Below are 24,756 nucleotides of genomic sequence, written 5' to 3'. Positions count from 1 at the left end.
CTCCCGCAGCCATGTCTTCTGAAGGTTTTCGGGCTGGAAGGGGACAGGAAAGAGAAAACAATGAGACATTGAAACTATAAAATGTCAAGAAGAAAGTAGTTTCTTAGCAGTGCTGCTTTAGATCTGGGATAATGTAAGCAAGTGTCAATTGTTGACTCTCTTAAGTCAAATAGAGACAAGCAGAAACACGCATTACGCATGTCAAGCCTGGAGATTATGCTTAACTTCACACTGAATAACTCTATGTCCAGCATGAACGTACAGTCTATGTTAATGGACCTTAGTTATGGCGAGATATCTACTGACACACCACATTCCCTGGCCTGTTTTCCTGAAAGCTTGCATACTACACTGCATTTCTCACCATTCTTTTTATATTAGTTGTTATATTCTTATATTTATTTATTCAATTTAGTGAATGTATAGCTTCATAGCCCAAATGGCCCCTGATAGCAGTCCACACTTACACTAATAACAACAACCACCGTTTAAAAAGGCACTGACTCAAAACCTTTTGTGAATGATGCAGTCAGTCACCGCACTGAAGAGTAGTGATAAAACACTGCTTGAGATCAAGGTTTTGACAACTCACCCACAAGAAATAAAACAGTCAGACAGTGCTGATGAGTGAATATCTCAAGTCACCGATGAGTCATGTTTTCCATCAATTTACAGTCTAGTTAGCTAATTAATAAGCTTGTTTGAGTTGACACAATCGTTAAATGCAAGTTCAGCTATATACTAGCATTAATTTGTTTACAATGTGGCATGCATAAAGGCTAAAAATTTGCCAAAATATAAGATGGCACGGCATTTCGAGTTTGTTTTCATTTCTAAAATGAGTGATGACATTTGTGGCATTTTCGGTCTGAACTTTTTTACTTTTAATATGTTAACATAAAATGTGAATTTGTGAGTTTACTACACACACCACTACACTCTTGAGTTTCATCATTTTTCAGTTTGTGGAACCCCAGAACTTAGGGTTATTAGTCTTAGAAAAGCAGAGAAGAACTGCAGGTTCGAAAGCTAGAACTAATAAACAATCAAAAACAGTGGTTCTCAATCCAGACCTCAGAGCCCCCAGTGAATGGTCCACATTTTTAGCTCTGTACCTGGTGCTGTGCAAGTTGAGATAGAGCAAAAATGTGGCCCTGACAACTAGTTTCAGAACCACCGATCGAAAGAACACTTGCTGAACCCTTGCTCATATCAGCCAAGAAATTCTGCTCAAAATCTGTTCATGAATCTGTAGCAAGGGGTCGAGCCAGCACTTCCACTTAGCTCCTTAGTGGTAGGCTGATGCAATATTGATTTTTCTCTGCTCATGAGTTACCATAAAATAAAAAAAATTAAAAACATGATTAATGATCCAGAATTGAGCATTCCCACTTTTTCAGGTTTAAGGAGACTAGGGGAGGCTTAAAAATACTATGAGGCAATCACAAAAACTGAGCTAGATGTTGGATTTTTAAAGTCTGCCGTAATGCACAATAAACAGTTTTAAAAAAAATAATAATAATAATAAAAAAAATTGTAAACCTAGTAAATTTTTCAATTTATATCTCTTACAATTAACTTACACAAAGCTGACATTTTCACTGTTGATCAAATTAAAAAAATAAATAAATCTCATTTTTGAGCGATACGTTATACTCCCATGTTATACTCCAATATATATTATACTCCAATGATATACTCCAATAGTCGTTATAACTCCAACAGACGTTATACTCCAATAGACGTTATACTCCAATGATATACTCCAATATGCGTTATACTCCAATATACGTTATACTTGAATGTTATACTCCAATATACGTTATACTCCAATGATATACTCCAATATACGTTATACTCCAATACACATTATACTCCAATGTTAACTTGGAGAGCATAATGGTTGGCAGGTCTGGTATAATATAATATAATCAGAGTAAACATTACTGTATATACTGGTGGTGTAAGAATGTGTAGGACAATTAAAATTGTTATATAGTACAAGGTAGTATGATTTTTATTTTTTCATTTTCTAATGAAAACATTTACGGCATTTGGCAGACACCCTTATCAAGAGCGACTTACATTTATCTCTCCTTATATATATTATATATATACACATATTATATATATATATATATATATATATATATATATATATATATATATATATACACACACACACACACACACACACACACATACACACACACACACACACACACAACCGAACAAGAGCCTTGTTCAAGAGCCCAGCAGTGACATCTTGGGGGTGCTGGGATTTGAACTCACAACATTCCGACCATTAGTCCAACATCTTGTCCACTGAGCTACCAAAAACATTGTGACATGTCTTAGTCACACCACAGAGCTGTTTCAATATCTCCTATCACTACAGAATTCTAAAACTGTTCGTATTTTAACCCACTCCAAAACAAACCTGTACACTCTGAGCAGCAGTAGCCTAATGCTCTTCCAGCTTAGCAAATCTTAAAAATAGCACAAAATCTGTTTCTTCACTTGGTTCATAAGTCTGGTTTGATCCAGAAAACTATTCCCAGGAGCAAAGGAACTGCAATTTGAGTAGTAAATATGGGGAAAGAGGGGAAGAGTAACAGAAGGGAAGACAACACAATTCCCAGGGGTGAATAGGTCTCTCTCTCTCTCTCTCTCTCTCTCTCTATCTATCTCACACACACACACACACACACACACACACACACACACACACACACACACGCCTGCACAGCTATATAAGGACAAGAAAACTCAGCCATGTTATTAGTCAGGGTCAGAAAGACAGATTGTGTGAGAGTTAAAATTGGGTACACTAAATATGGACAGTAAGACAGCACTTGTGTTCCACCTGTATGTCTGCATAACTGGTTTGTGCTTGTGTGTCAGGGACAAAAGAAACTAGATGAACATCTGTTTGTTCTCAACAAACATCTTGAGACAAGAATAAATAAATGTTATTTAGCTGAATATTTTTGAAGACTCTCCACAGCACTGTGAATGTGTGTTTAAGAATTAGAGAGAACAAGCTGAGCCCTTGTCCAAAGTTTTCCCAAACACTGGACTAACAACCGGCCGCCCACTCACACAAAACTACCCAAAGCTACAAGAACTTTCACTTCTTTCCAAGACGTGGGTCTCAAAATGGATCTTGTCTTTACTTACCAGCCCACAAGGTTTTCAAATAAAAAAATGCACACGTTGCACAATACACTCAGGTGAGCGTGAGCCATCAAATCAGACTGAATAGGAAAATCACTATAGTTTGCAAAGACCTTGTTCAGCATGACAAATGTTCAGTATACTCATCACTTATAACTCATGCCTCAACACGTTTTAATATCTTGAATTATGCAGTATGTGGTATGCAGAAAATGAGATTCTATCCGTTGTAGTTTATGTTTAATGATTTAAGGCATGTGAAAAAAATATGAAAAAAAAATCCATCTAAAGAAGTACACACTCAGAAAAATGGCAAAGTGCGTCCATCCAGTAGCACAGTCTGTCAAATGGCACCTTCAAACATCTTAAGAGTCAATTCCAAGAACTCCCCAGACTGCCACTTGAGCATCAAAACTCCAAATGTGTAAAGGGAACACTTTTAAATCACCTTCAAAACAAACAATAAGCTGAAGGATCTTTTATAAAAGCTCGCACAAAAGCTTGGCACATTAGTTCACAAGATCCCTTGCTTTATCCATCCAACCATTTTCCATATGGCATATCCTACACAGGGTCGCGGGGAGCTTATTCCAAGGAACTTGGGGAACCTGGACAATGTGCCAACAAATCGCAGGGCACAATCACACACACATTCACACACTACAGAGAATTCGGAAATGCCAATCAGCCTACAGCACACGTTTTCAGACTGGGGGAGGAAACCGGAGTACCCGGAGGAAACCCCCGAAGCTCGGGGAGACCATGCAAACTCGACACACACAGGGCGGAGGCAGGATTTGAATCCCCAACCCTGGAGGTAAGAGGTAAACATGTTGCTTTATGCTCGCAATAATTAGAAATTGAAGTCTGGATGGTTTCTGCCTGCATTTTTAAACTTTGCCCGTTTAAAAACTGAAACAATAAAGATTCTAAACTGTAACGAAAACCTTTTTTTTTTTTTAATCTTTATTATAGCTGCACAGCAATCTCAATTCATTTCCCTTTATACCTCGTCTTCATTTACTGTGACCAATGACCCTGGACACTGTATTACATGATCACGTTTACAGAAGAAAGGGGGGAGATACAGTACCTTAGAAAACTGAGAGTGAACTGTAAAATGGGTCAAAACACCCATGTGTAGTGAAAAGCAACAAATTAATCCTAAACTAATGTTTAATATTATGTACTGAATAAAACGAAACTCTCTTAACAAACAACGACTAAATGTATCAAATAAACGAAAGGGGAGAGTGAGTCATTGCTCACACATACACATTATGCACAGAGCACGTTATTCAAAAGAACAAATTTCACCCTCAAGTGGTTTATGAGATACAGCAGGCAGAAGGATACACTGGCATGATTAATTATTTAAGCATTCATTAATATTGCACTGATCTACTTAACATATCAACAAAATAGTTTTCAAAAATTTGTTTTTATTCATCTGTATAAAGTGCTTCCCATGGAAAAGTGATCCATTTTAAAAACATAACTGTCAAGAGAGTGGAAAAAAACAAAAGCTGTGCCCACAGGCTGATGGTCCATTTAGCCGATATATCGTTTCATGCTTGTGTATTTAGGTTCATGCCGCAATAATCATTATTTTTTACAAAATATTATTATAAATATTGATTGTAGTTTTGTGTAAATAAATTCAGGATACGCAACGATCGTATCAGGGTGCAGGTCACAAACATCAAAAACAGGAAAAGAGCCCGCATGCACAGTGTTAAGTACTACTTAGTAGACATGCAGACACTTGAGTTTTGTCATGATGTGGGCGGCTGTGGATCAGGTGGTAGAGCGGGTTGTCCACTAATCGTAGGGTTGGCGGTTTGATTGCCGGCCCACATGACTCCACATGCCTAAGTGTCCCTGGGCAAGACACTGAACCCCAAGTTGCTCCCGATGGCACGTTAGTGCCTTGCATAGCAGCTCTGCTACCATTGGTGGGTGAGTGTGTGAGTGTGTGTGAGTGTGTGTGTGTGAATGGATGAAGATGGGTTAGACACAGTGTAAAGCGTTTTGGATAAAAGTGCTATATAAGTGCAGAGCATTTACCATCATAGAGAGATATCATAGACATGTTTAATTACAGACACCACACTCGCTGTGAATAAGTCTAAGTCGATGTTTTTAGTTTGTGTTTGGATTAGTTCCTGCTTCTAAATATTATATCAAATGAGAGATTTCCCCTTCAAAAATTGATAACAGACATATAAGCTTATGCTGGTTTCCTTTTAACTTTAGGAGAACACACTGCACTTCTGGTACTATAATATAATTAAAGGTTTATACTAAATAGCAGTTTTTTTTGCTATTTGTTTAACTATTCTAGTACAAATCTGTCTGTACAGGAGTTTTTTAGTTTTTTTGTTTTTTTTTTTAAATTGTTACAGTAAAAAATGTTTGATTTTGCTTTTTTTTTTTTCTTCAAATTTTGCGATGCAGCTTGGCCCAAACCTGCAGAAAATCTGGGTTAATTCTGAAAAATTGCAAGCTCCTCTGAATATAGAGGAGTTTGCTTGACTTTGCGTTCATTTCAGTGATTGCAAAAATCACGAAATCCTGGAGGGACTGACAAATATGTTATTAAATTAGTAATTCAAAGTGTAGACAAGCAGTCATCCCAAAACATAGTTATTTCCAAAATTGGTCAAGAGTCATTAGTAAGAGCTGTAATCTCAATTCTGAGCCCAAACAGTGATTCCTATTTCATCATGAATCATGCTGCCCTAATCTTTACTGAAATCTTTATTCAACTGTTTGGCATGTAAGTTGAAAAAAATTAGACAACAGGAAAGAAAAAAGAAAAACAATGCCGGAAACAACAGCCTACACACTTACATCCTCATCAAGAACTTCAAAATTTCTAAAATTACAAATTTGAATACCCATCTCTCCGGAGAAACCGGTATAATAATTGACAATATTTTTAAACAGTTTGTCTTATCATATTGGTCCCTAAGAAGCTCTTACATTTTGTGTCCTGTACATGTCTAATGCTACCTCATATTTTCCAATGGTTTCTTCCGTTTCTTAAGAAATATGTCAAAAATACCACACTGACATTTTGTGCACTTTGATCAATCAGCTTGTAACTCAAATGAAAACCCTTAAAATGAGTTAATCGATCATAAAGCTTTTCATAAAATTCAGTGACTGAAGTCGCTCTGGATAAGGGCGTCTATCAAATGCTGTAATGTAATGAAGTCTAGGTTTAGTCTGATACTATTATTACGCTTTCATACCAATTACAGCTAAAAACAAACAATTTTTGTATCATGTGCGATGCATGTAATGTTGATTGAGACAAGTTATACAGCAATGATTTATTTGGTCACAAAACAATGGCATCAATACATCAACAACAACAACACAGAACTGCGTGAAGAAAAATGTCAAGCTGCCTCAATGACAATACTTAATTTCAGTTCTGGTTCATTCATGTCCTAGACTACATGTGAAATCACAGTCTACACCTGCATATATTATACAATTTAATTTTGTATACTGACAAAGAACCAGCTGCTTTGCAGTTATATGTATTAGTTGGCTCTTGAGCAAGTCAGCTTTATTCATAGCCTGACTGCTTTTGTTGTTTTTTTTTAGCACTACTGAGTCAGACCTTGTGTTACATTGTGGCTTTCTGTCTCTGGTTTATAATGTGTGTGAGTGTGTGAGTGCGTGCGTACAAGCGTATGTGTGTTTAACTGTGGCTGTATCTAGCTTTCACTTGTGGCTGGTCATTTTGTAAAGAAAAACAAAAAAACAAAAAACGCAACACTTCTAGCTTTGACAGCCCTGTACCTAGATTATATTCAGCCAGATGAATGATTGTAAATGTGAATTCGAAGTGAAAGCACTGGTACGTGCAACAGTAGATTGTATATTTGTAAAACAGTTGCAGGATATCAGTGTTGAAGAGCAGTGACCTTGAGCAGCTGTGTATACAGGGTCGCTCTCCTCGCCACCGAGTGCCGCTCTCGAGAGAATGAGTGCAGAAGTAGGCCTCACTTCCTCTGGAGGTTTCCTACAAAATGAGGTCTGCACCTTCTCTCTTTTAAGCATCAGTTACTTTGCCGCTAATTAGAGATGGGTCTGCACTGAAGGAGGGCTAAGAATACCTCTGTAACTCGGTGAGGTCTCCCTTAATTACTCTGCCAACTCTTCTCTCTCTCTCCCTCTCTCGTGCGATCTCACTCTGTCTCTCTCGCACGCTCTCTCCTTCTGACCCAGTTCATTCTTAGTCCACTAAAATTCAGCTCAAACATCAGCTGCATGCTTTTTAAAAACCAAATTCAGAGCTTTTTTTATACTTAAAAAAAAAAATTAATAATAGTAGTAGTAATAATAATAATCATCATCACACACAGTGGTCCAGTCATTTGCTTCTAATAGCTCGTGCTTTCGGCATAGATGATGGCAAAGGAATTCTTTCTTAATTTCAACACAAGCTCTCTCTTAATATATGGCATGATATCAAATCTCTATAGTTATTCATTTTTATTAATGTTAAAGGATTTGCTGTGCTCTAAATCAAGGGATACTGCTTTAAAACCTGTGATCAAACTTTTTGTTCTTTTCAAGAAATTGAGATCAACTTTGTGTAAAAACACTGTTAAACATCCACCTTCACCTGATAATCCAATGCATGAGTCGATCAACACAGCGCACCTTTAACTGCTAACAGTGCTTCTGAGATTTTACCCAAGAACACAATTGTATTAATCTCTACTGCGTCCAATTGGAATGTCTTTCTATATAAATATATTTCTATATACATATTTCTATGTATGAAGTCAAAGATGCCTTCAAAAACAAGGAAATGACACATTTCCACATATAAAAATCGTGTATAATTAATTAGAAATTTAAAGGGTGGGGGGTTTCAATATTTGGGGTGACTACACTCTGCATTTAAAACTGATGCAGTTCCATGAGGTACATTTATGCAGTTTAGTCAGGATATTGTTTAAGTTCAGTTTTTCCAAGCATCACAGCGTGCCACGGTTCTCACATATTTCCATTTCTTCTAGAACAAGACAGCCTTGAAGTGGTCTGTTACATAAAATTCCTTAATGAGATTCAAAAACTTCTCTGTAGCATTGGAACCCTAACATTTGCTCCTTCACTGCTGACACATAAATGCAGACGACATTAAACAAATATACGACATACGTTATGTGAAAAATTCTGGCACCTACGATGTACTGTATTTTATCTCGAATCTCAATGCAAACTGGTCCTGTTTTTCTTTTCCATCCTCCATCCATTAAAGTGCACCTATTATAGTTTTTCAGATATTAGCTTTCATGTAGTGTGTTATAGAGCTGTTTGTGAATGAAACAGTCTGTTTCAAAGTTTCAAAAATCAAACAAACGGAGTTATTGACTCCCAAAAGAAGTACCCGATTCTGAACAGTGAAACGATTCATTAGTAATTCCAGACTTACTTCCTGTACTAACCTACATAGGTTTGTAACAAAAAACCCCGCCTATGGTCTTCATCGGCTGCTCGCAAACAGACGGAGCTGAGACTCATTATGGTAGCGGGCATTTCCTTTTTGACACACGCTGACAGCAGTAGACCAATCACAACAGACTGGGACATCTGACCAATCAGTACAGAGTATGCTCTTTGAAAGGAGGAGTTTAGAATGAATCCTTTAGAACGGATCATTTAACGAGGCATTTTTGACACTGGGGGAAAAAAGGTAATGCTGCAATTTAAATTATAAGTGTTTTTTGACCTTGGATGCATGTAAATCTATTGTATGAGACCTTTAAAACAAAATTAGGCACATTTCAAAACCATAATATGTGCGTTTTAATTGGATTTACACGCTCATTTTCATTGTCTAATTGCCTCCTCAATCAACAGTTTGGATTAACAATAAATTGTGAAAAAAAAATTATACCTAATATATGATATATACATTGTATTTCCAAACATCTTATGAATTTTATAAATTGTTTTCAAACTTTTCAAAGATCTGCAGGAATTCTGTCTTGAAAGACAACAGTGAGTAGTGGTTAGAGACACTTTAGATGCACTAGTGCTCTAAAAATCAATAAAACCCACTGGCATTTGCCAAATCAAACCCAACTCATTTAAAATGTACTATAAACAAATCAAGCTCGTTTAAAATACCTCACCTGACTCGTTCACTCTCTCTCTCACACACAGACACTTACATATCCTACGGTACAGAACACAAACCATGAGGCTGATTTAGATGGCTGAGGGGGAAAAAAAAAGTGTGCAATCCATTGTGAAAGCAGTGAATAAACCTGCGTTATGCAATACTCAGTGTGATTAATGAAACTAAAACTAACTGTATCCTAGATGAGCAGCTAAGAGAGAAACAGAGTGTGAGAAAGACAGCAGTCATGTTTCTTTCCAAATATCAAAATACAACTTAAATACCTAACGTAACTTCTTCAGAAATCGTAAGCGTGACCGTGCTGTGATCATCCGTTCTGCTTAGAAGAATAAGTATCCCATGTGCCGGGTTGCACGTCACTTCGTGGAAACACGTTCCTTACTGGAAGCGCGGAAAGACTGGATGGGCCAGTTAATCATATTGGGCAGGATTTAATCTCTTGTGTGGTTATTGCTAATAGCCACTATTCTTTTGTTCTGTAAATCAAAGCAGGATGCACTGGCTGATTTATTCTGGGACTGGAGATATTTATCATCATCACAGGATCTTACCTAACTGTACAGTATTTATAACATAAGCTCCCCAAAAGAAAAAAAAAGAAAAAAAATCAGTCACACACATATATACATATTATATATACATATATATACATATATATATATAGAGAGAGAGAGAGAGAGAGAGAGAGAGAGAGAGAGAGAGAGAGAGAGACACACACACACACACACATCTCATTTATTTTCAAATACTTTAGTGGTTACGCCTTCCCTGACCACAATAACAGGTTAGGTAAGGATACCACCAGAGTCTTTTCTTTAAGACCTGTGATGATGATGTGCAATTATCTATAATGATAAATATCAAGATTGATCAATATAGAAAAATTTCTCATGGTAACATATTTGGTTATATATACTGCCTACACAAAAGGCAACATCTGGCCAACAACTACCAATCTGTCTTTATGCTAAATTACATTCTTCCAGATGCAGAACACACTTTTTTTTGTGTGTCTGGGCACCTTATGCTGCAATTCTTTGCTCTCCTGGTGTGTTTGCACTGCAATTTAGCTCAACATTTTTGTTCTCACTATACGCTGCTTGAGGACAGAAATGTTCCCTGGTGATTTTGTTTTGATGGTGTGATCCCTCCTGACAAAACCCAGAAGAGAGAGCAGCGTGACACTGGCATGTCTCCACATTGCTTGTGCTGCAGCTCACAAAGCTGTATACAGTCATCTTTACAGCAGTTTAGCCATACTGTGATTCCACTGTCCACGTTCCAAAGTGTGAGTATGTTTCTGCGCTAGCTGCTGCAAAACACACCTACTCACTTCTCGATCCCTGCTGAGGAGTGCCCTTCCACTTCAAAAGCTTCATTACTTAATCCCTGCCTTGCTGTGTATACTGCCCAAGTGCCACTACCTCACATCTATATTGCAGGAAAGAAAACGACTAAAAATAACCCTCAGACTTAACGCGTGTACTTTAACAAAAGGAAAAGTTGTCTCAATATTTAGTAGAAAAGCACCAGAGCTCTGAACGTCGACTCATTCCTGATACTGACCTCCTCTTAGTAACAATTCTATGTTATGCACAGAGGAGTAGTTGCCTTTTACAAACTAAGATTTGTATCGGGTCAGCGGATTAGAAAATATGTCAAATCTAATCTAATGGCACCCCAGAGTGTCAAGTCAGTATCATCAATGTATCACCCTTTGCATCAGTGCATATTGAATACTGTAAGTAAGGGATAATCCGCAGCGAGGTGTGCATTACGTGATTTTATTGCATGGCGTGGAGGCAAAGATCCACCCGACGAGAAGCTGAGTGCATTAAAATGGTGTTAAGCACACTTAGCCATGGATTATCCCGCTTATACCAGGGTCACTTGCCAGCACTGACGATTTAAAGCGGTCATTGATGTTTGCAGTGCAAAATTTGACTGGAAGGATAAAAATTTTAGTTAGTTATTTTATTAGATCTAGAACTCTGATCGCTCTAAATCATACACCGAGATAAAGGAGTGTGATAAGATTACATTTATTTGAATAAATTATAATAAATAGTTATTAAAGAAAGAGAAAGAGAGAGATTGTGTGTGTGAATTACCTGCGTCTGTGCTGTGTCTCTACTAATAATGAAGCTATGAGTTTAACTACTGTATGCAACTGTAACTGTATGTTACTATGGTTACGATTGTTTATATGCAGCACATTAATTTAGAACGGTTATTAATTTAGAACCTAAGAGCCAATCAGAATAGGGGTATAATCAATGTTATTGAATGTAAGCTGTTCTAAATCTGTTCTAAGTCTTATCATATCAGATTTGATCATATTTAAGGGATCAGCTGGCACCCTATCTTGTACGTTTGGGCTGCATGTTTATGTGTGTATGAGAACATTTGATGTTATAGCTAATTCAATATTTATTTTTTTTAAGAATGGCATAACATTTTTGCATACTTGTAATGCTGGAATGCATGTTTCCTGGAAGGGTTTGCAGCAGTGCTCATTTATTCATTTATAATTCAGCAATATTGCACACACACAAGAGTGCAGTTATACTGAATAACAGCACAGCTGTGACAGCAAGATTGCATGTGCAATATTGCTTTTACACAACAGTTTTATAATTAATAAAAAGTAATATTGAGTAACTGACATTTGAGACACAATATGGACAATTTTTGCTTCATTCCTTGCACACCATTTAGCAACATGAAACATCAGTCTTGTGGATAATCAAATTCTTTGATAGTGTCTTGATAGTGGGTACTGAGAATCTTCACTTCCTTCCTAAACCTGCACAACGCTCTACTCTCTCAATCTTTAATAATAAGAAACCACCATGTAGAAACCCAAACCAAAACCTAATCTTAATTATTCTGCTGTGGGAAGTCACAAATACCCTAAGCAAATCCTACATTGCACCTGCCCACTGGTGCCTGCTTACACACTCCCTCCCAAACCCCAGACCTACCCCCCCCCCAAAAAAACTGAGGATTTAAATAAGAAAAGGGAGCAAATGTAAAAGAGAAAGAAGAAAATGAGATAACATGAAGCTCTGGCAAAGCACCGTGGTGATGTAATACCTCCTGAAATATAACCATTATATATATATATATATATATATATATATATATATATATATATATATATATATACACACACACACATACATATACACACATATATATTTGTCTAAATGTAGTTACTATCTCAGTTCATGAGACTCAAATATCTGGCACAAATCTGAATATTTTTTGTGATTAAAACCCATTTAAACAACTGTGACAACTGGATGATTTATACTTAAATACTATAAGCAACTATATTTAATTTCAGTATATTATATCAGGTAACAAGGGTTACCTGATGCCTGTCAGAGTTTTGAGCTCCTCATCATGGAAAGGAGGCTGTACAGTATCTGGGGAACATCAGCCAGGCTAAAAATATAGACTGAGCAAGGACAGAGCACTCCAATCCTGGCCGAGAGGGAGAGGAACAGAGGGAAAGAGCAATCTCTGTTTGCTGTCTTTCCTTGTTTGGATTGTTATGGAGTGTCCCTCTTCAGAGAGGCAAGCTAAGGCAATCCTCAGCAAGGGTCACTCATTATAGAACTAATTAGGCCGAGACCATGGAGAATGAGAGAGCAGCTAGAATTAATCAGTGGCCTTGACCCATTCTTACTGAGACAAGTGAAGACAGGTGGGGACGATGATGGAGAAGGATCAGAAGATTGATAACCAACAGAACAAGCCTGCAATCAGTACGCAGATTTTGGTATCATTAGTACAGGATATGACAACACACTTAGCCTAATTGAAACAATGCTTTCCAGGAAATATGAGGTCTGGTTGAGCTCTGGTACCACATCATTTCTCTAGAAGACACAAATTAGAGACTTCCCTGAGTGAAAGTCTAGAGCTACACTAATGGAACATTAGACAACCTAAAAGGCTCATAATGCTAGGATGTGGCTTTACCAGGAGAACAGGTTGTTTTGTGGGCACTTTTATGACCACCACATGAACCACATAGGCTTTACAAAAAAAAAAAAAAAAACAACACTACAAAAACACCAAATCTGAGATATTCCTGTCCACACCAGCTTTAGTCACAGGTGCTTTACAGTTGGAAACATTAATTAAAAGGAGTTGTGTCACACTGTGGATTTTTACTCACTCATAATTTCTGCTTTTAGGGTGTATGTGGTCATGGAGCAATCATAGGGTGCATGTGGTCTTGGAGCAATCATAGGGTGCGTCCTGTCGGTTAGAACAGGGAGTGGCATGATCCTCCAGCAATGGGGGTTAATAAAATTTAAAGTGTTACCAGGAAGAAGGCCTCCACATTAGACATCTCTATTTATTTCACTGTACTCTTATTATTTATGGAAAAAAATATGAGAGCCAAAGCCATATCTCCCTGTGGTTCTCACCTGGTTTCCCACTGAAGCTAAGCAGGGTTGAGCCTGACCAGTACCTGGATGGGAGACCTCCTGGGGAAAACTAAGGTTGCTACTGGAAATGGTATTAGTGAGGTCAGCAGGGGGCGCTCACCCTGTGGTCTGTATGGGGCCTAATGCCCCAGTATAGTGACAGGCATGCGATACTGTAAAAACAGCATTCTTTCAGATGAGATGTTAAACCGAGGACCTGACTCTCTGTGGTCAAATCCCAGGACACGTCTCGTAGGCGTATATAGTCCCACTGTCGAAATTCCCCCATTAGCCCTTTTCCATCAAGGCCCCCCTATTAATCCCCATCTCTGACTTGGCTACATCACTCTCTCCTCTCCACTAATAGCTGGTGTTTGGTGGGTGTTCTGGCGCACTATGGCTGCCGTCGCATTATCCAGGTGGATGCTACACACTAGGGGAGTTTGACCCCCCCCATAGAATTTAAAGAGCCTTGAGTGTCTAGACAAGTGCTGTATAAATGTAATTGTAAAGATCTGAAGTCAGAATTTGGCTCAAAGCCTGTTCAGCTTGTACATCTGATATCTAATGTCTTCTTGGATGGGCAAAATATTTTGGAAATGACTGTTATGTAGCAGCATGGTGGCACAGCTTGTAGCATTGCTGCCTCACAGTTCCAGGGTCTCCAGTTCAATCAAGAGCTTGGCTAATGTTTTCCCTGTTCTTCTCAGTTCTTCAGTTTCCTCCCACCTCTCAAAAACGTCTCTTGGGCAATTTAGCGTAGCCAGTCAACCAACTAAGTGTGAATAAATGTGTGAATGCTGTATATGGTGCCTCGTGATTGACTGATGTCCCATCAAGGGTATATTCTCGCCTTACGACCAGAGTTCCTGGGACAGGCTCCAGATCCCCTGCAACCCTGACCAGGATAAAGCACTTCCTGAAAGTGAGTACCTGAGTATTATATGAACCATGCATTAGTGTACATTTAACATTATATATTAAGTGGGTTTTTTTTTTTTCAGTTTTGGTTGTATCCATCATATTTCTAATTACGACTCATCCTGGGTAACAAAAGCCAGTAGAGAGAACTGGACACATCATGCATTCGCATGACTTCCTCAAACCAAAAAAGGCTCAAGTGCATGGTCAAACTACACCCTGTGGTTATCTGACACAGTCATTTGGCTCCAGTGAAGCAGACAAATTAGCTTTACTGAGCATTGAAACAGAGAAGGTGGTTTTGTCTAACTTAAGACTACAACATATGACAAGTTCACAAGATTTGGCACGAGATCACAACACAGAGGCATGCATACATTGTCCAAGAAACATTGCTTTATACAGCATATTAACTTCCTGGCAACTGCCTGGGCACTACTGCAGAACTGGAGGAAAAGGAACAGATTTCATGTACAAATCAGTCATTTTCCCCCAAAGGATTCCAATAATGAGAAAAGCATGCAGAGCTAAAAATTTCGTCCATAGGGAGTTCCACCAGCGAGTAAGGAGAGCCTTTCCTCCAGTTTCCAGTAAAACTATATTGAATCAAGGCTTTATTTCTAAACTCACAAGCACTTGGTTCAGGGAGACTCGTTTATGAATCACATATAATAACACACAACTCTATACAGAAATAAAGTTCTAAACGATGGTCAAGAAAGTTGTCCTTGGGCAAAGAAGATAAGGGAGACGGAAGCAAGAAATTGCCCTGAAGAAATGTCGATACCAGAAGTAGCGGACAAATCCCTGCTCCTATATAACCTATTCAATCAAGAATATAGACACAGCCACAGACACTCCATCCACACGCCATGAAACAGCTGCTATCTTTGGTACACTTTGGGGGGGGGGGGGGGGAGATACAGTCACTGGTTTAAATGTTCAAAAAATCTCAATTTTTCAAGTGACTTCGTTTTGTTTGAAGCAGCTAGTGGTGAGACAATAAGATAATCTCACGTGGCTACCGACAGGCAACAGGAAATAGGTCTGTGGTTGGTCGCCTGCAATGTTCAGAAAATAGTCTCTTGCTCTGGAAATAAGTGGTTCCTGGTCACATTTATTGTTAAAATGGCAAACTCTGGTTTAGTGAGATCATAAAGACCATAACCACATAATGAATATTTGCAGATGTCTATATCCGTCAAAGTATGCTCCCCCTCCTTTGATTTAAATGGCTCATTCTAATAAACTGACATTAATAACGAATGGTGGCACTTTTTGGATTAGTTCTTAAAGGTGTTACCTTACTGCCAGTCATTAGGGGTGATAACGTGTCACATTTGAGTACTGGGAAGCATATATTTTCTCAGTATACACAGTGACTATAGCCTGGTGTTCAATAATAATTTATAATACTGTGACACTAGGAACAGGTTCTTCAACGAGGTGCATAAGAAGAAAAAGGACAAACTCCTGGATTAAAGTCTTAAGGACTAAAAAAAGCGTTCAAATCCCACACATCCTGTAGACGACACTGTCCTAAAACAGTCAAAGTGTGTAAAAGTAAAAGTTCTCTTCCCTGCCCCACTTCTCTATCTGGAATATTCGGTGTCTGAAAAACAGTGATGCTGATTTCTCCAACTTTGGACATATTCACTTCTCAAGGCCCCAGCGGACCTGCTCAGGACTATAGTTAGTCTGATTTATAGCCCAGGAGTCATTGGGGTCAATATTGTTTACTTGTACAGAAGTAGGGATGTTATGGTTTGAAATGTTCAAGGTATGATAACATCACAGTATCATGGTATTAATCGACCATTTTAAAAACACAAGCCAGTTGTGAACATTAAAGAAAAATGTATTATGTAAACTGTAGCTGATTACACAGCCAAAGCATCTTCAGTGCAGTCACTTGTATAGAGAAACAGAGAAGTCTGCAGTATGATGTAGGGGTTCGTACTCCAGAATGAGGTTGCAGTGATTTTGGGAAGTCGCAGCTGGATATAAAAAGGGATGAGAACCACTGGAGTAAGGAACTCAACTGAGTAAAAATAAATTGAAGATGGGTAAAAGACGGAAATGCATTTTAATCAGCAATTTGAAAAAAAAGTCAATTGTGAGGTTCTCATCCTCATACACTGTGTCTAACTGAAACCGTGGCCCTATTCAGAAGCATGACAAATAAGAGAAATAAAATGCTCATAGTTTCACCCACACTTCTGATCTCAGGTGTTTAAAGACATTTTGTCATATGCTTTAGTCGTTATGCTCTGATCATATTTGGCACAACAACACATGTGGATGTCTCATTAATGTGTGAATTAGTCTCAGATGTGACGTAGTCTCAGCTCAAGTCACAACAAATTACTTGCAGAAAGTGTATTACACTTTTGCTCGCTTCTGAATGCCACTGTAACTTCTCATCAATCACTCCCAGTCACTGCCTATCCACGATGACAGCGACTGTGACACAGTGCTAATGTTTCATTCATTCATTTTAGTGTTATTGTCATATAGTAAATAAAATGAAAACTAAACTTTGTTTTTTTCAGTCTGAAAAAAAAAAATAAAAATACTACAAGAGTAATGTTCTCCCCGTGCTGCGGGGGTTTCCTCCGGGTACTCCGGTTTCCTCCCCCAGTCCAAAGACATGCATGTTAGGCTGATTGGCGAGTCTAAAGTGTCCATAGTGTATGAATGGGTGTGTGGGTGTGTGTGTGATTGTGCCCTGCAATGGACTGGCACCCTGTCCAGGGTGTACCCCGCCTTGTGCCCGATGCTCCCTGGGATAGGCTCCAGGCTCCCCCGCGACCCTGAAAAGGAGTAAGCGGTAGAAGATGGATGGATGGATGGACTACAAGAGTATTATTTATAAGAGGGCTTGTCCTTGGTGTGTCTCCAGACAGTTAAATAAATAAAATGACACTTCCTGCTGCCGGTTACATTTACTGAACTGCTTAATGTCATGTCTTCACTGTGTCTTCACGTAAGATTGCCAACCTATGTAGAGTTGCACCATATGCAACCATTTGCGAACCAAGATTATTAACAGATGTGCCAAACCAAAGCCACAAGCAGGTATGAGCACTTTTATTATATTCTTATATTGAAGTATGCTGAAAAGTTCATTGTGTCATTTTGATGGGCATCAAGAGTTTAAATCTTGAATAGACTACGTTGTGAAAGCTTCACTATATGGCGCAAAGATTGTGGACACCTGACCATCACACCCATATGTGCTTGTTGAACATCTCAGAGATTTCCCTCTTTTGCACTTATAATAATCTCGACTCTTCTGGGAAGGCATTTCACTAGATTTTGGCGTGTGGCTGTGAGGATTCTTGCTCCATTAGTGAGGTCAAGCACTGATGTCGTTCCAGGGTTACAGGTCATTCCAAAGGTGCTTGGTGGGGTGTAACGTCAGGGCTCTTCCACACCAACTTTGGCAAACCGTGTCTTCTTGGACCTCACTTTGTGCACAGGAGCACTGCCATGTTGGAACTGGTTTGGGCCCCTTAGTTCCAGTGAAGGGAAGCTGTAATGCTACAGCATGCAAAGACCTCCTACAGTTTGTGGAAGAACCACATGTAGGTGTGACGGTCAGGTGCCTTTTGTACAAACTTTTACCATATAGTGCATGTTTATACATAAAGCGACATGTGCAAAGACTATTACAAAACTTGTTTGAGATCTTATCCGAAACTTTTACAAAGCAAGGCATGCTAAGCCTAGTCTACGTTATTCATGAGCATGGAGAGAAAGAGAATCAGCCTGGCAAAGATTTACAAGCTTGCAGAAACGGTTTGGACTGGAACAAGCTCTTGTTCAGAGACCAGGAAAAGGAAGAAGTGTACAGGAGGAGTCAAAGGGCGTTTACAGCTACTATGGTGGTCTATTTAATCATTTCTCAGGAAAAACCCTTTCCACACACAAAGTCAGCATGGCGCCAAGACACCTAAGCAAAATGGAAGAATATGAATACTGTCTCACACAAGAACAGGCAGTAAACAGGAAATGGTTAGAGGCGTTATACACGAAGAGGTGAACGACTCTGTGCTTCCTTTAAACTACAGTAGGGCACCATCCATCTTCAGACCCTCCCTAATTACTCTCAGTCAGCTGTCACTGTTTGTGACACGGCCCACAAAACACAGCGGTCCACTGTCCAGCCTCGGTTTCAACTCTACCCTTACATCCTGATGCCTCAAACCCACCCGCCAGTCTGTCCACTCATCTTCCTCTCTTTCTTCTCCTGTCTTATCTCCTGCCTTTCTCCAGAACACGACATCCTGTTTGCTCTGCAAGCAGGACAAACACAGTCTCACAAAGAAGCGCACAAGACATTTCACAGGCTATCACGTTTGCAGTGTAGCGCTGATATCTCTGTAATTGGGCTTTTCCTGTTCAGGAGAGGATGCGAGAACGAGAGAAAAACACTACGGCTGTGCAAAAGGGTGGGGCGGTGGGGGGGCTGACTACAGGACATGTACTAGAAAACAAGATCATATTACACCAGTTTGCGCATCACTCCACTGACTGTCTGTTTCCGTTAGAATTGACTATAAAAATGTATTAGAGGTAGTTTCATATGTCTCTAAACTTTCTGATAAACCATGTTTTACACGCTTCAAATCATGTAGCACTAGATTTCTCCATATTCTAACTTAATGAGTGGTGGAGCAGCCTTTTGTTTTTATGCACCAAAAATCTGGAACGCATTACCATTAAACATTCCTCAGGCTCCATCTATTCATCCAGATTTAATAAAAACAGCTCAAAACATAAACATTTTTCACTTTAGCCTTTAATTAGCTTTTATTATTTGCCTTACTTTTACTGGCAAGTTATTTACACATATTTATACACACTTTCTTTATTTATTTATTTTTACTTCACATTAAGGTTTTTTGAGACAGTTGCCAAAAATGTTTGATTTTGCGGTGTCTTTTTTTTTTCAAGTTTTTGTTAGGGATGGGCGATATTTTATTGTTTGCGATATACCGGTAGAAATTCTGCCCAATATAAGAATTCCCGCGATGATAATGATAAAGCCTAGTTGATGACGTATTTGTGTGTGCGATGGTGTACAACCCATTTGCAGCTCATGTGCAGAGCGAAAACAAGTACGGCGGAAGGCGGACGTGAAGCTGAGGAGGAGTTTATCACTAAACGAGGAGCTAGCTCTACAATCTGGAGCTGGTTTAATGACAGAAAATCAGTTTTACTTTTAGATCAATGTTTGTGTTTCTGAGGCTCTCAAGATCACAGCTATCACTTGTTGCTAAAAACAGTGGTGAATGGTACTATATTTATATCGTCACTGATATCATTATTGTAATAAATACCAGAAAATATCGTGATCTAGTTTTAAGTCCATATCGCCCATCCCTAGTTTTTGAGCTTGAATTGGTGAAATTGCAACTGCAATAAATTAGCTGTACTCATGTTCGACGCACGTGAATCGAAGGAGGCTTTGACTGAATGCATGACGTCACATGATGTGTCTTGGACCAAATCTGCAGAACATCAGTGATAATATAGAAAAATCCTGGAGGGACTGTTATATGAAACTTTTATTGTTTTATTATTATTACTTGTGAATGCCAGTGCAGCTAGCCAGGCTGGGTTTGGCTAGTTATCAAACCTCTAAGAAGTTTGATTTAAAATGACTCTCAAAAGAAAACACGGCATCTACCACAACAGCTACACAAATACATGGTTTATTTGCCACTCTCCTGTGAAATCCCTGATTCACATGGGCTAAACCTCCATCACTATGTCAACTCATTCATCAGCTGAGGTTTTGACTGCTTCTTGAGAAGCGGCTTGCTGCAATTCAAAGCATGTGTATATCACATTGCAGCAAATCAATACAGAGATAAAACACTCCTAATGCTAGATTTCTCAGAAGGAGCAGACCACACTCAGGCACTCCTGAAGTAGCGGAACAGTTCAAAACCAGAATAAAGTGCACGGAAAACAGTTGCGGTCAAATTCAACGGAAATAGTCCTGTCGTTAAAAGCAGATTCTGCCAGACAGGCTGGCTCGCTTAGGAGTCTCTGGGCCGGCTATGCGTTTGGTGTGTAAGAAAAAAGTTTATATGAAATTATTTGAGTGTTCATTTCCATGACATAGTACTTGCCCAAAACCTCTTTATGAATTTGCTTAAAGATTAAGGATGACCATTTCTGTTCCTGGGAACACTGGCACCAGGCAAACCTCGCTGGCACGGCTTCTTTCTCCCCAGTGACATCTGTCCAGCTGTTGCACTACTAAACACTGAGCAAATCTAATAACACACAGGTCATGCTCAGCAAACAAAGCTCATCAGCGTTGTAGCATAATGTACCCTTGTTCCACACTTCTTTTACAAGACAGCTGTCTCATTTAGTCCTGATGAGGTGCCAAAGCTCGTAAAAAACCCGGTGGTGCCTTGCTTCCATGAGCTTTTGGTATTTACATTTGGAGAGGGGAAGAGAGAACACATTCTCCATCTGTCTAGCTGCAAAACCCCCACTGAAATTACACAGACACACAGCTCTCGACACTACAGTGTGCAGGTTAACGCAATACCGTCCTACCATAATAATTGCTGTCTCCTTGTTTAATTCAACGTTATAAAATTATCACTTGAACCACAGTCTGAAATTTGAACTACAGTGGTGAAAAGTCAAGAAAATATTTACTGTTCATCAGGATCAGATTTCCAGACATGTGATTGTTAAGTAATGTTGCCAGAAGGCATCTGTAGCAATTATGATCCATTTGCATGGGATCTGTGTGCAATAATGGAGTGACACACGGACCTAATTTTTAATACAATATCTGACCTTTACTTATGACCACTTCCTGTCAATTTCTATTTGACCTTTATTAAAACCACTGTATATAGTGGCTCTGCACGTTGCACTTTATCATTAGGTCATCACTTAATAGCATTAAGTGATGACCTAATGATAAAGACCATAACATGAATCTAGGCTTTACCTGTGTTTAAAAAAAAAAAAAAAAAAAAAAAAAAAAAAAAAAAATCGATAAGAAGAATCATTTCTCTGACAAGTCCTTTTTAACATTGTCTATTTTATTGTTCTGTGTTTTAAACTCAGTCAAGACTTGGTTTCATTTTGTTTTTGCCGGAAGGCAGCCGAGAAGAGCACTTCTGGAGTGTGTTTATACTGAAGAAAAAGTGAAAAGTCTCTTTTCTCACAGGATATGATGCAATCTTGACTAAAAGTCCAGATATACTCCTGTAATAATTGCCTCATCTCACCTCGCCTTGTAAAACTAGTCCGATCTTAAGATGAAAGAGACAGTGGCTGCATGGAAAAGTATCGCACATACACAGAAACACACTTGAATCTGTATCTTGAAAAAGCCAGTGGTGAGGTAACCGTCCAATCCTTTGCTGTGATTATCCACGAAACTGTGACACACCATACACAGATCACTCCCACTGGCTCACCATCTGCTGCAGGGTTTATTTTTGATGCTTTGACTAAGGGTTTAGGGTTTGCAGTTAGGGTTGATGGAGCTGTAGAGCTTTTGATGTTTCAGTAGGAGTTAAGCGAGCAAGTGTTTTCTTCCTCCACAGCTGGACTCCAATCTATGTTTCTAAAGAGAAGGAGGGTTCACAGAGAGGCTTGATGGAAGCAGATGGTATGAGCAACACTTTAGGCTAAGAGTAGGAACACAGCCTGACAAGTGGCCTGTGTAATACAGGACCGTGCTGTGGTTTGAGGAAATGTAGAACGGGAGCTCAGAGTTGAGGAAAATGGGCTTCGTTTCTTTCCGTTGTCCATATACACTGAGTCGCCAGGCTATCAATCACTAAGGTGGTGGCGTACATAAACTGGCAGCTCAGTATGTCTAGTAGGTAGGTGTATACAACAATCTGTATCTGTTTAGTACTGAACATCAGTACTCGGATTTAAGCGTGAAGTGGGCGTGGCTTAAATACTTTTTTTTTTGTGTGCGCAGGACTGCTTTTTTAATCCCTTTTGCCCACTTTCATTTTGTCATATGTGCCTGTGTCATCTTCAAATGATGTTTATGTTAATATAAACAAAATAGTAGTCAAATGAAAATGGCAGTTACTTTACATTCACATTAGTGAACGTGATCTTTCTTTATCCTGCAAGCTTCATATCTGACCCCTGGCTCATGCCCATGAGCTTCCTAGCTGACCAATGGCCCACGTGAAAATAAAAACCTCCTGCTCTTGTGACTTTTTTTGTTGCATCCCGTGGCATCCCAGTACCAATGTATGTATGTAGTGTCATAGTCTAGTCAGTGTCATGTGCTCTGTGTGTGACCCTTTCTGGCAAGGTTTTTTTTTTTTTAAGAAACTCAAATAGAGCACGTCTTTTTCCTAGTTACTAGATTGGTTGTATACCTAATAATATGTAATCTATACACACAAACACTTACTTGCCAGTTTATTAAGCATAGAGATAGTAGGAAGTAATAAACTGGAACCTCTGAGTGATCACAGGAATAAATATTTCAAATCTTTAATAAGCTTTTTGGCTGCAGTGGGAGCTGACAGTGTGGTGGGGGGGATGAATGAACCTTAGCTAAAACAGCCCCAGAGGGAAACTCCCTTCTTTGGAATGCACTAAGCCATGCCAATTCAGCCTAACACTCCAAAGTGCATACATGCAGGAAGCACATGAATGCACAACAATGAACTAACAGCAACAAAAAATAGTCATCAGTCAAGTGGTGGGGGAAAAAACAACAGAACTTCCAAGAACTAAGAATGACAATATTAACGACCAAGTTATTTTTTTCCTCTTTTTCTTAAAATAGAGCTCAGACTATGACATTAGTTGCAGGGTGCCTCCGAGGGCAAGTTAAGGGTTTTCTGAAGGAAAGGATGTCTTTAACTGAGAAGCTCCACCGCTTTGGGATAAAAATAGGCCTCGGAAAAAAAGGGAACTATAAGCTCTACAGCTGCTGCATTGTTCCAAAGTGGAAAATGGAAAATGCAGTTACCAGTAAACAGCATGCGGGCGATAACCTTAGTCCTGACCAGCAAGTTGCAGCAGTCAGTGAGGAAAAACCAGCACAGAACTCAAAGTTCACTTTAAAACTGAAAGCTCTCTTCACACCTATGCATTCCATCAAATGTGTATTCACTATTTGCTGTAGGTATGTGCCAACATTAAAATTTCCCTGTACTGAAATGTCCAATCTTTATCATAATTAACAGTGCTATCACAAAATATATATTTTTTAAAATATTTTTTAAAATATGTCTGTTCACATTCACAACTTAAAAAAAAAAAAAACAGCTCGACATTATGAGGTTTGCTTCTGTATTGAAGCCTGATGCTAGCTGAAAATATTAGGAAACATCAAGGTCTATCAAATATAGTCAATTAACACTGTATATGCCTACACACCTATAACCTTTGGTTCCATGATGAAGCCATACCTCTGAAATGGAAAATGCAGAGAGCAGGTAAACAAAGAACAGAGTGATAACTCCTCACCAGCCTTCAGACCCAATGGTGGTGATAAGCCTTAAACAAGAAGAAATAGCCACCAAAACACCACAAAAAAACGATTTGGTGAGAAAAGTTCCATTGGCCTTCCAATTTTACTTCAAGTGACAACCAAATTACAGTCATTGGAGATGGGACATGACTCACACTGCCCTCCCTGCTACTGACTAGGAATTAATTAGCATAGCTTACACAGACCAACCAAAGCTTCAGTGTTTGGTGGATTCCCTTAAGGCCAGACCCAAGCAGCAATATACAACCAACACCATTCAAGCAGCACAAATCTACTCAACTCTGTAAACATGACATTTTTTTAGGCACGTTTCCAAAACTCCTCACAACTGTTCCACTCATGCAGAGTGCAAAGGAAACAGGAGGCGCTGTGAGTTCAGGTGGAGTTGCTTTGTGGAGAAATTCTCAGAGGAAATGTAGGTGCAATGAAATATCCCCCCTCCCCAAACACACCCTAGCTTTTGGCTTAGGACCTTTTAAGTATCCACCACACATGGCATTCCCTGATCACCTTCTCAAAAT

General features: G+C 39.0%; 1 protein-coding gene across 2 annotated transcripts in view; it reads right to left on the bottom strand.

Annotated features, from left to right (window-relative positions):
• LOC128605857 (inositol polyphosphate-5-phosphatase A) overlaps positions 1-24,756 on the bottom strand; it is a 184,218-nt gene that overhangs the window by 141,576 nt on the left and 17,886 nt on the right. For both annotated transcript variants that reach the window (XM_053621663.1, XM_053621664.1), the window contains exon 2: positions 1-33. This exon is cut by the window's left edge and continues 9 nt beyond it. In XM_053621663.1, the coding sequence (XP_053477638.1) occupies positions 1-33 (33 nt within the window). The remainder of the gene's footprint in view (positions 34-24,756) is intronic.

The sequence above is a fragment of the Ictalurus furcatus genome, chromosome 3 (genome assembly GCF_023375685.1).
Source record: "Ictalurus furcatus strain D&B chromosome 3, Billie_1.0, whole genome shotgun sequence".
Taxonomy (NCBI): Eukaryota; Metazoa; Chordata; class Actinopteri; order Siluriformes; family Ictaluridae; genus Ictalurus; species Ictalurus furcatus.
This window is presented reverse-complemented; position numbering and strand designations above follow the sequence as displayed.